The sequence below is a fragment of the Saimiri boliviensis genome, chromosome 1 (assembly GCF_048565385.1).
Source record: "Saimiri boliviensis isolate mSaiBol1 chromosome 1, mSaiBol1.pri, whole genome shotgun sequence".
In the NCBI taxonomy this organism is placed as follows: Eukaryota; Metazoa; Chordata; class Mammalia; order Primates; family Cebidae; genus Saimiri; species Saimiri boliviensis.
In genome coordinates this window covers 240504325-240518536 of record NC_133449.1, presented here as the reverse complement: position 1 = coordinate 240518536, position 14212 = coordinate 240504325, and the positions used below count along the sequence as shown (strand labels likewise).

Sequence of the window (14212 nt, the reverse complement as noted above, 5' to 3'; positions counted from 1 at the left end):
GTGCCTTAGTTTCCTAAAGCAGAATGAGGATATTATTGTGTCCTCAAATTGTTTATCGGATTAAATTAATATTTGTAAAGTCTTTAAAATGGTACCTGGCATACAATAATTACTGTATGTTTTCTTAAATAAATAAAATATATTGGGAATTATGCCCTTCTTTCTGTCTCCCCAAATCATTTATTTTTGTCCTGTCGAGTTAGGCAAAAGACCACAGAGTAGGCTGGGGAAGTCACCTTAATGCCAGATCACTGGAGTAGCATTTTTTCAGGGGCTGTTCTGTTTGTGTGAAGAGGTGTGAAAGGGGCAGTTGACCCCATGTCCTTCGGTAGATCTTTCACTTGTACCCTGAGAACACAAGCTCTTTGCATTGCTGTGGAGACAGACTGCACACATGTTCTGGCTCAATATCATCAGGCCGTGAGGGAACTCACTCCCTGTCCTCAGCGGCCCCTCTTCCAGATTTAAGCCATCCCTTCTCAGCAGGGTAATCAGGCCACTCCTTGAAATTGTGTTTTGGGACTGACAGGTGCTGAGAGAATAATATGCTATATTATAGCTGTCTGTATGGAAAATTTTAATCATAGAATTTCAGAGCTGAAAGAAGCCTTAAGAGAAGTCTGACTGAAAATATCTTTATTTAGTAAACAAGGAACTAATGACTCACAGGATTTGAGGCTTGCTTGTGCTCAGAGAGTACATATGTTTATTGCAAAACCATGACCAGAATTGAGGGTTCCTAACTCCCAGGGACTGGCAAGCAGCCTTTCCTTTTTGAGGTCAATGTGCTTGGGTCAGAAACACAGATATCGGCAAGGGAGTGGGTATTGATACGGTTTGGCAGTGTCCCCACCGAAATCTCACCTTGAATTGTAAAAATCCATATGTGTCAAGGGTGGGGCCGGGTGAAGATAATCAAAGCATGGAGACAGCTTCCCCCACACTGTTCTCGTGGTGGTGAATAAGTCTCACAAGATCTGATGGTTTTATAAATGGGAGCTCCTCTGCACAAGCTCTCTTGCCTGCCACCATGTAAGACATGACTTGCTCCTCCTTTGCCTTCCACCATGATTGTAAGGACTCTCTTAGCCATGTGGAACTGTGAGTCTATTAAACCTCTTTCCTTCATAAATTACCTAGTCTTGGGTAGGTGTAGTGGCTCACACCTGTAATCCCAGCACTTTGGGAGGCTGAGAGGGCAGATCACCTGAGGTCAGGAGTTCAAGATCAGCCTGACCAGCATGGTAAAACCTTGTTTCTACTAAAAATACAAAATTAGCCTGGCATGGTGGTGCGTGACTGTAATCCAAGCTACTCAGGAGGCTGAGGCAGGAGAATCAGATGAACCTAGGAGGCAGAGGTTGCGGTGAGCTGAGACTGCGCCATTGCACTCCAGCCTAGGTGTCAGAGCAAGACTCAGTCAAAAAAAAAAAAAAAAAATTACCCAGTCTTAGGTATGTCTTTATTAGCAGTGTGAGAACAGGCTAATACAGATTTGTTTTATAAAGAAATGTGAGCATCAACACCCACAGTATGGCTCAATAAAGGGTAAAACTCAGAGTTTGCTTGACTTCACCATGCTTGTCATAGTTTCTTTGAATATTTTGGAAAGCAAAGCCCCAAACTTACCCTAAAAGTATACCCTTGCCACCGTAGGGGAAACCTGCAGTGACACACCCAGCACTACCAGGATGCTGAGTTTACCTCAGACTGATCAAGAGGGTAGTGACAGTCACACGGGTGGTCTGTTATGGTCCCAGCTGCAGTAACTGGCAGTCCCCAAATTTATTCATTAGCCAATTATCCATGTGAGCAGAGCAGCTGAATTCTGAATTCTGTATTGTTCTCTCTTTATCCCTGTTGTGTGATAGCAAGTTGGGCCCTGGTAGCTCTAACAGGGAACCATGGAAAGTAGGACTTCTCTTGTGTCCTGGTGTTTCTTGGAACCCGTGCCATCTCTTCTGCCATTTTGGCTCTTCAGATTTAAATAATTCTTTTACTCCTTGTGGCAGTAGACTGTCAGACCTAAACAACTAAGGGAAAGCACATCAAGCATTTTTCAGGATTTCTTTCTCTACTCTTCTGAGTTAAGGACCTCACCCTCTGAGGGTTTTGGTGGGTCATTTTTCATCTGAATACAAGTGTTTTCTTTTAATAGGTTGTTTTATGAAGTCACCTCTTCTGGGATGATGTTGAGGGCTTTCCCATGCTTAAGTACGGGAACACGAGATAAACCCATGGAAATGCCAGTAACTGCACACTTCCTTCCAGTGGCCATGTGAACTCTCCTTCATCCCACGCATCACTGAGATAACTTTTGACCAGTACCATAAGGAAATTCTCTGCACATAGTTCTGTGAACACATTTGCATGCATGAGAGGAAAAAGTTTTGTTGACTACAGTCTATATATTTGATTTACGTATGGAAATGGGTGGCATGAATCTAATGTAGCATAGACAGACACATTTAAAACTTTTTTTAGATTGCAAATTCTAATAATAAATTCAAGCCAGGTGCAGTGGCTCACTCCTATAATCTCAGCATGTGGAGAGGCCAAGGCAGGGGGATTGCTTGAGGTCTGGAGTTGGAAACCAGCCTGGGTAAAATAACGAGACATGGTCTCTACAAAAAAAAAAAAAAAAAAAAAAAAAAAAATTAGCTAGGCATGGTGGCATGTACCTGTAGCCCTAGCTACTAGGGAGGCTGAGGTGGGAGGATTGCTAGAACACAGGAGTTTGAGGTAACAGTGAGCTGTGATCATGCTGCTGCACTTTAGCCTGGGTGACAGAATGAGACCCTGGCTCTGAAAATAAATAAATCAATGAATTTAAACAGGTATATTAGAAAAATAATCTTTCAAGAAATTTTTATGTAATTTTATAGATGTTTATATGAAGGTATCTTTTATCAAAATACTAATTTAGCTTATACTTTGTGCTCTTCATTGCACAGAAAAATAATGTTTTTAAACTTTTGGTTTGTCATAGAACTCAATGGGATTAAACTTTTGGTAACATAAGCACCAAGTGCCTAATTCTTGCTAAATCCTGATTTTCCAATGCAGTCTTTTATTGTTATTGGTGGTGGTGGTATATGCTTTTACTTAGAGGGGTCAGCTTTGAGGCAGAGACTATCTTCTAGATTTATTTTATTTTTAGGAAATTGTGGAGGGCATTTGATTTGAGAATTTGGTACTGTGTGCCTTCCATATGTGGCTGCTGTGGAACAAGTGGTAATGTTAATTGCAGGAGAGTGGGACCTTCCCCCTGGACTAGCAGGAGGACAAAGTGAGGGAGAGTTTTGCTCCTTTTATCAGCTCCTTTTGGCCTCTCTGCCGAGGCAATAAACATTCAAATTTGCTTTGCATGGGGCACTTGAGTGGGTTTAACAGGGGCTTTGTATTTTAGTATATAAACTATAGTGTTTAGTATCTTAACAAATCAAGAATCAATTATCTGCGAGAATAAGCAGAAGGTTTTTTATGTCTAGAATAAATTAGTTTAAATGCTAAAACCAATCCTTGTGGATTAAAGAAGCACTTGGAAGCGATGAAGTATATTTTTAAAATACACTTGACATCATACACTGGAATGAAATTAATAGATCACTACACAAGTTTCCTGTCGTAGGGGAATAGTGGTGGCTTTTTAAGGTGGATTTCTAAGGTACTACCAATATGTAGATATAGTTGAATCTCATAGAATCATGGGGAAAAAATGTTGTCATCAAATACCTGGCTAAAAGCATAATATATAATTATTATCTTTGAGAATTCAGAACACTTAGCTTTATTCTCTCTCTCTCTCTCTTTTTTTTTTTTTTTTTCTGAAAGACGTTGGTTGGATATACCTTTAAGACCACAGTGGAGATGGTGATGGTGGTGGTTGTGTTGGGAAGCACTTCAAAGGAGAGTTAAAGTAAAGAAACTACAAATTGGTTTTCTTAAGGATCTGAGTCTTCCTTCCCAACACAGACCACATCTACAATTTAATATCATCTAGGCTGTATTATGTTAATGTACCCAAGAATTGTGAATTCTGCTTATGTTAACCCACAGAGGAATTTAAAAACCACAAAACAAAAACTCTAAAACTGCTTCCTTTCATGGATTCCCAAGTAGCATGAACCAATTTCAGCTGTCCCTACATGGTATAGTAGTGACGTTTTTCCCAATAGCTAGCATTGGATTTGTTTCTTTAAAAAAAGCATTATTGAGACATACAATAAACTGTACATAATTTAAAGTGCACAATTTCATAAATTTTGATATGCGTATACTCCTGTGAAACCACCAGCACAGTAAAGATAATAAAATATCTGTCTCCCCCAGAAGTTTTCTCCTATCCCTTTGTCATTGCTCCCCCACCCCTACATCCCCAACCAGGCAACTACCAATGCTTTCCATCCCTGAAAACTAGTTTGCATTTTTAAAAAATTTTACACAAATACAGTGACACTGTATGCACCCTTTTCCTGGCCTGGCTTATCAGTGTAATTATTTTGAGATTCATCCGTGTCATAGCATATGTCGATGAGGGTTTTTTTTTTGCTGAGTAATATCCTATTGAATGACTGTGTCAGTTTCATTAGTCTTTTGCTGCTGGACATTTGGGTTATTTATTGCTTTTGGCCATTATAAATAAACCTGATATATGTGATCTGTAAATGTTTTCTCCCAGCCTGTGGCTTATGTTTTTATTCTCTTTATAACGTCTATTGAAAAGCAAAAGCTTCATTAATTCATTCTTTAGATGCTTTTTGTGTTGGATCTAAGCCATCTTTGCCTAATCCAGGTCACAAAGGTTTTCTCCTATGTTTTCTTCCCTAATTTTTATAGTTTTAGATTGTACATTTAGGTCTGTGATTAATGTTGAGTTGATTTTTATGCCCAGAGGTGAGGTGTGGCTTGAAGTTCATTTCTGCATACACATCTCTAATTCTTCCTGCACCTTTTGTTGAACAGGCTATTTTTTCTCCACTGAAATGCTTTGAACTTTTGCCAAAAATTAGTTATCTGTGTATTTGCTTCTGTTTACAGAATTTCTGTTTCATTGATTTATTTGTCTTTATATCAATATACAGTCATATTATTGTAGCTTTATAATAAGTCTTGCTCTCAGAAGCATTAGTCTTCCAACTTTGTTCATCTTTTTTCAAAGTTGTTTTGGCTATTCTAGTTTCCTTAGTTGTAGAATCAGTTTGTCAGCTTCTACAAAAAAGCCTGTTGATATTTTAACTGAAATTGTATTGAATCCTTAGATCAATCTGAGGAGCTATGAAATGTTGATCAGTACTTGCACTGAAATTCTAGTCTTAGAGATGGATTAAATATGACAATGTGTAAGCTGATACCATGTGGAAAGATGGGATGGAATGGCCCCCTAGATGTGCTGATGGAAGAGAGGAGCCAGGCTGGGGAGAATGAGTTGAGGAAAAACTTACCATAAATGAGCAAATACTTTGTCCAAGGAGCCCCTCAGAGAAGTGCAAGGGATGTATAGTTTGGTGGGTGGTTCAAGAAATGATTTAAAGCTAAAGTCAGAAGGAACTAGCTACATTTCTTCTGGAAAGAAGAACTACAATGGAGAGCTCAGACTTGGCATGGAAAGGGGGTAGAAGAGGAAGAGTGTGACCAGAGGAGGTTCAGTGTCTGGGGAGAGGACCACCAGTCCAACATGTTGTAATGCAGGTGACACAGAGGGTGATATCATGCTTTAATGACTGCTGCAGTGTCTGAGTCCAATACAACAGTGAAGGTCAGTTATACACTTGAACTGATTGCTAGGACAGAGCATCTCCACCGGTGGTGATTTTACCCCCAAAGATGACATTTGGCAGTGTCTAGAGACATTTTTGGTTGTCACAACTATTTAGGGACCAGGGTTACTCCCATTGTCTTCTAATGGAGAGAGGTCAGGGATACCACTAAACATCCTACAGAACAAGACGACCCCAAAGAATTATCTGCCCAACGAATTATCTGCCCAAAATATCAGCAGTGCCAAGGCTGATAAACCCTAGTCTAGAGCACAAAAATCAGAAAAGAAAGTGGAGGCCGGCCAGGTGCAGTGGCCCATGCCTGTAATCCCAGCACTTTGGGAGTCAGAAGCCAAGTGCATCACTTGAGATCAGAAGTTGACGACCAGCCTGGCCAACATGGTGAGACCCTAAAAATACAAAAATTAGCCAGGAAGGGTGGCACACACTTGTAATCCAAGCTACTCAGGAGGCTAATGTGGGAGAACCACTTGAACTCCAGAGGCATGAGTAGCAATGAGCTGAGATTATACCACTGTACTCCAGCCTGGGCGTCAAAGTGAAACTCCATCTCAAAAAAAAAAAAAAAAAAAAAAAAATTCAGACCTGATTGGTTGCTATGAGATTTCATGTTTTCTTCTGAAGAGAAGTATTCTCTTGTGTGGTGACTGTGGGAAGTTACCCTGGATGGTAAGGAATTAGTCTGTGGGAATCTTCTTCAGGGATATTTTCAGAAGACTTCTAAAGAGGTTATCAAATAAAGCTAGTTTAACAAAAGAATAGCTTGACTACAGGTAATTGGAAGAAAATTTTAGCATTTGAATTAGTGTGCTTAAGAAAATTATTCTCTTTGGACATGGCATTGTCCATAGATGAGTTTATCAATTAGTGTACTTTTCATTACTACTAGTAGAAAACCTAACTCGCAGTGAGTGACTGGGGGACAAAAATTGCCTGCTGTATAATTAAACAGTTGAGGCTGCATTGGGGGCCTGGTCCCAAGGCTCAGTACTGTCTCAGGGACACAGGTCCTCTTGCACTGAGAGGCTGGCCCCAAGGCTCAGTGCTGTCTCTGGGTCATAGGTCCTCCTGCACTGGGGGTCTGGTCCCAAGACTCAGCAGTGTCTCAGGGACACAGGTCCTCTTGCACCAGCTGCAGGCTTTTTTCTTGGTTCATCCCTCAGTGTCTGTCTACAGTTTCCAGAGTTAATGGAAGAAGAAGAAATTTTATTCTCCTACCATTATGGATTTCTCTTTGGTTGGACCATTTTGAACTATGTGTTTAATCATGAACAGGGGAGTATTTCTAGCATTACCAGAGCATCTAGCTGAGACCTGCTCTATCCAGTGCAGTAGCCACTAGCCACATGTGGCTCTCAAGCTCTTGCAATGTGGCTAGTCGAAACTGAGATCCAGAAAAAGAATGAGAAATATCTCATTAGTAATTCTTATGTTAATAGCATGCTGAAATCATAGTATTTGTGGATATAGTGGGTTAAATGTTATTAAAATAACGTTAACCTGTTTCTTTGAAAGTAATTTTAATATGACTACTACAAAATTTTAAATTGCGTAAGTGGCTCTGAATTGTACTTCTGTTGGAAAACAGTGGCTTAGACCATTCAAGAGTCCTTGGAAATGGGGTGTAGTCAGTTACACCCAAACCGCATGGCTGATAACACAGAGGGGAAAGAGATGGGATGGATAGTAAGCACGTACCCACAAATGAACACAATGGTGAGATGCGTAGGCAAAGAAAGAATGTTCATTTGCTGCTGTTTTCCTAAAGATGAATGTATAGAAATACTACTAATGTACTACCATTTAAAAAAGTTAATAATGTAGTTTTGAAAATTATGAAATTAATGTGCTCATAGTAACTAGCGAAACAGCACAAAGATATACAAAGAGGAAGTAAATGATCCCCATCCCTTCCAATCCCTGTCTCTATCCACAGCCTTAGGTAGTCATCGTTAGACTGGTCTGTATTCTTCCCTTTTTCACTTCGTATGCATACAGGGGCAGGTACATTCACACACCTTGATTTGTTGCAGTTGTTGCTACTGCCTGTCTTAAACAAGAATGTTAGCACCTACTCTTCAGTTTGCTTTTGTCACCTTATCAGTCTTCCAACTCAGTAGATACAAACTGATCCCATTCATTTTAATAATTATATTATGTTCTACATTATATAAATAGCACATTTTATTTAACTGTTTGCTATTAACTGACATTCTTGTTGTTTTCAGTACTCCCTTTCTAGCCTACCCACAACAAACAATGCTGCAGTAAACATTTTATACCTATATCCTTACGTACTGGTCCTTTTGTCTCCTATAGGATAGATTCCCAGAAGTGGAATTGCTTGGTCAAACGGTATGTGTATTTCCAATTTTAATAGTTATCACTTTATCCAAAAGAATAGCAAATCACCTTCACACATAAGAATGCCCATTTCCTACACTCTCACCAGCACTGGATGTCACTGCCCTTCTTTCCAATCTTATTTTGCCTGGTCATTGCTTTAATTTGCATTTCCTTCACTACCACTCATGTTGAGTATGTTTTCATATGTTTACTGTTCATTTACATTTCTCTTTTCTTCATTTCATGCTCATTTCTGCTTCCCATTTAGTAATGTTTTTCTTTTTCAGTTTCTACAAACTCTTAATGAAAGTATTAATCCATTGTTATATGTATACAAATGTTTTTGCAGTTTTTATCTGTTTATGATATCTTTTGCTAAATGAAATTGTCAATTATTTAATCAAGTATGTCTGTCTTTTCCTTTGTTGCTTCTGAATTATTTGTTTTGCTCAGAGTGGTATTGTCCACCCCAAGGTCATGCAGATATTCTCTTAAATTTTCTCATTTTAAAAAACATTCAATCTTCAACTTATAATTTTGTACATGAGATGAGGTAGGATTCTCTTTTCTCTTTGTCTAGATGGATGACCAGTTACTTAAGTCCTAGTTAATACAAGATCCTTTATTTTTCATGGGTTTGAATTTCTTGTCCTTGTCACATATAAAGATGCCATATATATTTGGAACTCTTTCTGGGCTCCCTATTCTGCTCCTATCTATTTCTGTGCCAGAATCTTTCTGTTTTGAATACACTGGCTTTTCTAGTCACTTGTAATTTCTGGTAAGTCCTCCTTAACCCTCCTTTCATACTTTCATGCCTTTTTAGCCAGTTATTTTTCCACATTGTTCTGGTTTAATTAAAAATTTAAAATTGAAGGAGTTTTAAGTGCTTTTAAAATGAAAGGTAATATAACACTATGCAATAAATAGAACCAAAAAATTAATATTTCTCAGTATGGGGATCTCTTTATCTGATGCCACTAATTGGAAAAATATTTACTGAGAAACTTAAGAGTTACTACTTCTGTCAGTTTTAATTCTTTAAATGTGATTTACTTTATCTCTGTGATAATTGTAAAATTATGCCAAGATGCACGTATTGGGATACAGCCATGACTTTTCAATCATCCAATAATTACTACATTAAAGCTTAATAGGTTAAAGTTTTCCATGAATGTAAGTTTTTAGCTTGTATGTCTGTTTATGTACCAAATTATGAAGTATACCCACATCTGGATTGGCTTAGAAATTTGTAAATGTAATGTGAACAAAGAACTGTAACTGAAGTGCACAATAAACAGTGTACTTTGGAGTCTTTTACGATTTAATTCTTTTTAAGCGTAATATTGAATATTACATGGACTTTGGAAATCGTCACACTTGAGGCTGTGGATAAAGTTTTCTAGTATTTGATATGCTTTTGACCATTCTTAATTTTTAACTTATACTTTATTAATATGATATTCACCTAATTGTATTTACTGACATTCTTATTTGCTTTTTGGAGTTCATTAGCTGGTATAATACTAAAGTAAAAAATACCTGTGTTTTCCTAAAGGCATCTGAAATAGTGGAGCTAAACACTAAAACCCTCTGGGATTAAAAATAATGGTAATTTTCACTTACAAATGAACACAAATATGACGTCTCTACTTTACATATGGAAGTAGTGGGACATCCCACGTAGGTTCTACCTATGTTTACTTGATTAAGTAGAAAAAAATTATTAGTTTATTCTGTAGCCAAAAATAAAATGGTGAAATGATTGTTGTTGTAATTATTACTGAATGATATACATAGATAAAATAAAATTGTTTTAAAAGTTAAGATTCCATTTGTGACAGGCCTGGCCACTATGGAGAAACTCCATCTCTACTAAAAATAAAAAAATTAGCTGGAAATGGTGGCACATGCTTGTAATCCCAGCTACTCATGAGGCTGAGGTGGGAGAATTGCTTAAACCCGGGAGGCGGAGGTTGCCGTGAGCCAAGATCATGCCACTGCACTTTAGCCTCTGTGACAGAGTGAGACTCCATCTCAAAAAAAAAAAAAAAAAAAAAAAAGGTGATAAACAATTACCTCCTCCAGTACTCATATAAAACCATCTAATAGACACTTTGTTTACCCTGGTTTTGTGTAATATTTCTCCACTAAAGGTCATCATAACTGGATGTCATGGTTGATATAGGCAGAATTTTGTTTGGAACACTTTCTTTTTATTTTTGTTGCTAATGAACAAGAATGCTTTTAACGATGTGTGGAGGTTGAGCTATTAAGGGCAGATGAACCAAATTGAGGTAACTTCTGCTGGCCAGCAGTGAAAATTTAAATAGCAAAGAGGAAATGGTAATTATAAGCTGTTTGAACCAGTTGAACCTCACATGAACCAAGAGTCAATCATGATATAGTCAAAGGTGACAAATGATACAAACTATGCTAAATGAAAGGCATATTGTGTTTCCAGTATTTTCATATCTGTATTTTGATCCACTCAAATTGTGTTTCCTACACTTGTTTTAATCATTATCAAAATTGACAGAGTTGATATAAATATTAAAAAATAGAGTATATTTTAAATATAATGATTTGTATCTGTAAATTCCACATTGTTAATTTTAAAGTAAAATTGTTTTTTGGTTTTTTGTTGTTGTTGTTTTGTTTTTTTTTTTTTTGAGAAGAGTTTTACTCTTGTTACCTAGACTGGAGTGCAACGGCATGATCTCGGCTCACCGCAACCTCCGCCTCCTTGGTTCAGGCAATTCTCCTGCCTCAGCCTCCCGAGTAGGTGGGATTACAGGCACGCGCCACCATGCCCAGCTAATGTTTTTGTATTTTTAGTAGAGATGGGGTTTCACCTTGTTGACCAGGATGGTCTTGATCTCTTGACCTCGTGATCCACCCGCTTCAGCCTCCCAAAGTGCTGGGATTACAGGCTTGAGCCACCGTGCCCAGCCCAGTAAAATTGTTTTAAAATACAGATAGAATTCGAGATTTGAAAACACATTAAAAATCAATAACAGGTGTCATAAGATTAACATCTGTTTCTTTTATAATACTTGCATCTAAGTGTTATAAATGTTTCCCTTATAATAACTTCATTTAATGTTTCTTTTATAATACTTATATTTAAGCCTTTAATTTGTTCGAGGGCTTCCTAATTTCTAATGACTTTGGAAGATAGAGTTGTTTACATTGGAATAGAGAACTTTTCTGTTTTTGTGAAACAAGTAAATATAAACAAGCGGAAAGCCTGGGGGTTGGAGTGAGCATTGGAGTGCACAGACAGGGTGACTGTGGACTTTGTGATTTCCCAAACCAGAAAAACCGCAGCTGCTGCAGTGGACCAAGATGCCCAGAAAACCACTTAGGATTAAAGGGGACAAAGTGATAAGCTGGGACGCACTAGAATGATAAAATAATGCTCACATGACTTAAAGAAAAAGGTGGAGTCTCAGGGGGGTTGCCCTAAAACTGCAACATTGGGTTAAAAAAAAATCACATATGTTGACTTAAATGAATCAACTAAGGTTATGTTAGAGTCCCTGAGTCTCACCCAAGGATAGGAAGCAAATGAGTATTCTGCACTGACCGGAAAATGACAGTATACCTCCAGAAATATTTTAGGTCTCATGTTCAAAGCAGTACTCCATAAGGCCGGGGATATCACTCCTGGTCTTAAATGAGGTGAGGTAAACTGGAGCCCACCTTCATTTGGAGACATTCTTAACCTATATCAAACTGAAACCTACGACCCTTACGTGACATCGTACAATATGAAAGTACAGCTAAAAATTAAAACTGTGGCCAAGCACGATGGCTCATGCCTGTAATCTCAGCAATTTAGAAGGTCAAGATGGGTGGATCACTTAGCTCAGGAGTTCGACTAGCCTGACCAACATGATGAAACCTTGTCTCTAATAAAAAATACAAAATATTAGCCAGATGTGGTGGCACAGGCGTGTAATCCCAGTTACCCAGGAGGCTGAGGTGAGAGGATAGCTTGAGCCTGGGAGGCAGAGGTTGCAGTGATCCTAGATTGTTCCACTGCACTCCAGCTTGTGTGACAGAGTGAGACCCCCATCTCAAAAAAAAAAAAAAAAGAATCAAGGTCAATGTTTTATATACATTAAATATCAATTTAAGACTTGTAAAGTTTGCCTACAAATGGCCTAGATAAAATATAACTTAATGTAATGTTCTAATTAAATAATGTCTTGTCAAAATGCTGCCTTTATTAAATATTACCTTCATGTATTTGGTACCGCGTTCAATTGTCTGAAAATGAAATGGCACCAGTCTTCCTCTGTATTTTGCCTTAGTCCACCACTAGAGGACGTTAAGCCTCCTCCACACAGGAGGTAGCAAACTACTGACAACAGATCCGGTGCTCGTGCGGGACTTCCATATTGCTAAATTTTAAATGGCTCTGTCAGTGGGAAAGCGTAGCATCCCAAGAGAAGATGCAGTTCTTTTGGAGTATGGATCCGCTCTGTTTCCGGGCTCACTGTGGAAATTGTAAATCAGCTGTAATTGTGACCTGAGTGCTCGTCTTCCCTGCTAATAGGTCTTCTCACTATTAAGAGATGAGTTGAGACTGCTCTGTTTATTGGGATGAAGCCTTTGGGTCAGTAGTCAGTGACCCTTATTCTCTGTACCTTAAAGAGAAATAGCAGCCTCTTTCCTTTGGGAACCTGTTGTGCGTTGGTGACATGTACTGCCAGCTGCATTTAACTTCTAGGTTAAGTCATGTCGAAAGACTGTCTTTTAAATTGACACATTGAATTTGGTCCGTAGTTATGAATCCCCACAATACCTGTATACATCTAAATGTTTAAATGTCAACCTCTTCTTCATTTTCTGCTAAAAAATGACAAAAATTCTAATGAATGAAATAACTACTTGCACAAAAATACGCTATCTCTGCTAGTGTTGCCTTCCAGCTTACTATTGCTTAGAAAGAGTTAGGACTATTGAGATGTATGAATAGAAAACTTCAAAAGTGAAGCTGTCAAAGCAATGGGAAATAAAGATATTTTAAATATAATTGCAGTTGAATTCAGTAGTGAAAAAAAAAAGTCAAAGGATTTCTACTTAATGCCATCCTGAGGTGTGGAACATTTTATAAGAATGTGTAGGATATTCACAGGAAGGAGAGCACCTCAGCATTCTCCAATTTAGGATGGCACATGTTCCCCAACCTCCAATTTATCTGACCAGGTCTCCACTGTATCTGTTAAGGCCCCTTCATTTTCATCTTCTCAGGTGTCCAGCTGTGGAGCATAAGATCACATTTGTTAGGGACACTGTGACTGAACAAATATTTTCTTTTACATGGTGCTTTCAGAAGAATTCTTTTATCTCTGAGATGGCCAGGTTCCTTGGAAGCCTGAACAATGAAAAATCTGAGCGATCTATTTCAGCACCAGAACCCTATGAGCTCAACACACTTTGAAGTGAATTGCTCCCCATGTGGGGCTACAATAAAAAGTGAGGTTTTTCATAGTCCTTGTATTAATGTCTGCAAAGCCAGATGGCTTTGTAAAATGACTGCAAAAGCAGTATAACTGATTAAAAGAAATTCTGGGTAGTTAAAGGCTTTCATACCCTATGTGAGTGGCAGAAAGCATTATCCTCTTGGGATACGTTAATATTGGAAATCTCACTCTCCTATCTTCAAGGGTCAGCCGAAGACAATTGAGACAGGTGATTTGGTCACAGGAGCCGTCAACAGGAAGGCTGAACAAAATAAGTCTAGCTGGCCATTGGGAGACTTGCCACAAAGCAAAATAATGCAACTGGCTGGGGAAGGACGTGCTTTAAGGGCTGTAGGTGGATCTTCCTAAGGTTGTGGCTGTCACGTTCTCTCTTGGCTTTTTTTGGTCCTAAATCTGCATCCTCTTGTAACCCCCGAATTCCATTGTCTCACACCTAACGGAAACCAAACTCATGCTGCTTCTCAGTGTAGTCTAAATGACTCCTGATGTTGCAGAGATCTTGCTTTTTGTCTGCTGCTCTAGAAATCATCCTGCCTACCTGTGTTTGTAACCCTGCATGCTGACCTCAACCTCACAACACAGTCATATATT

General features: G+C 38.5%; 1 protein-coding gene across 9 annotated transcripts in view; it reads left to right on the top strand.

Annotated features, from left to right (window-relative positions):
• MAST4 (microtubule associated serine/threonine kinase family member 4) overlaps nt 1-14212 on the top strand; it is a 573771-nt gene that overhangs the window by 309621 nt on the left and 249938 nt on the right. For 4 of the 9 annotated variants that reach the window (XM_074385256.1, XM_074385245.1, XM_074385304.1 and 1 more), the window contains one exon: nt 8100-8135. The exons of the other annotated variants lie outside the window; for them this stretch is intronic. In XM_074385256.1, the coding sequence (XP_074241357.1) occupies nt 8100-8135 (36 nt within the window). The remainder of the gene's footprint in view (nt 1-8099; nt 8136-14212) is intronic. 9 annotated transcript variants of the gene reach the window in all.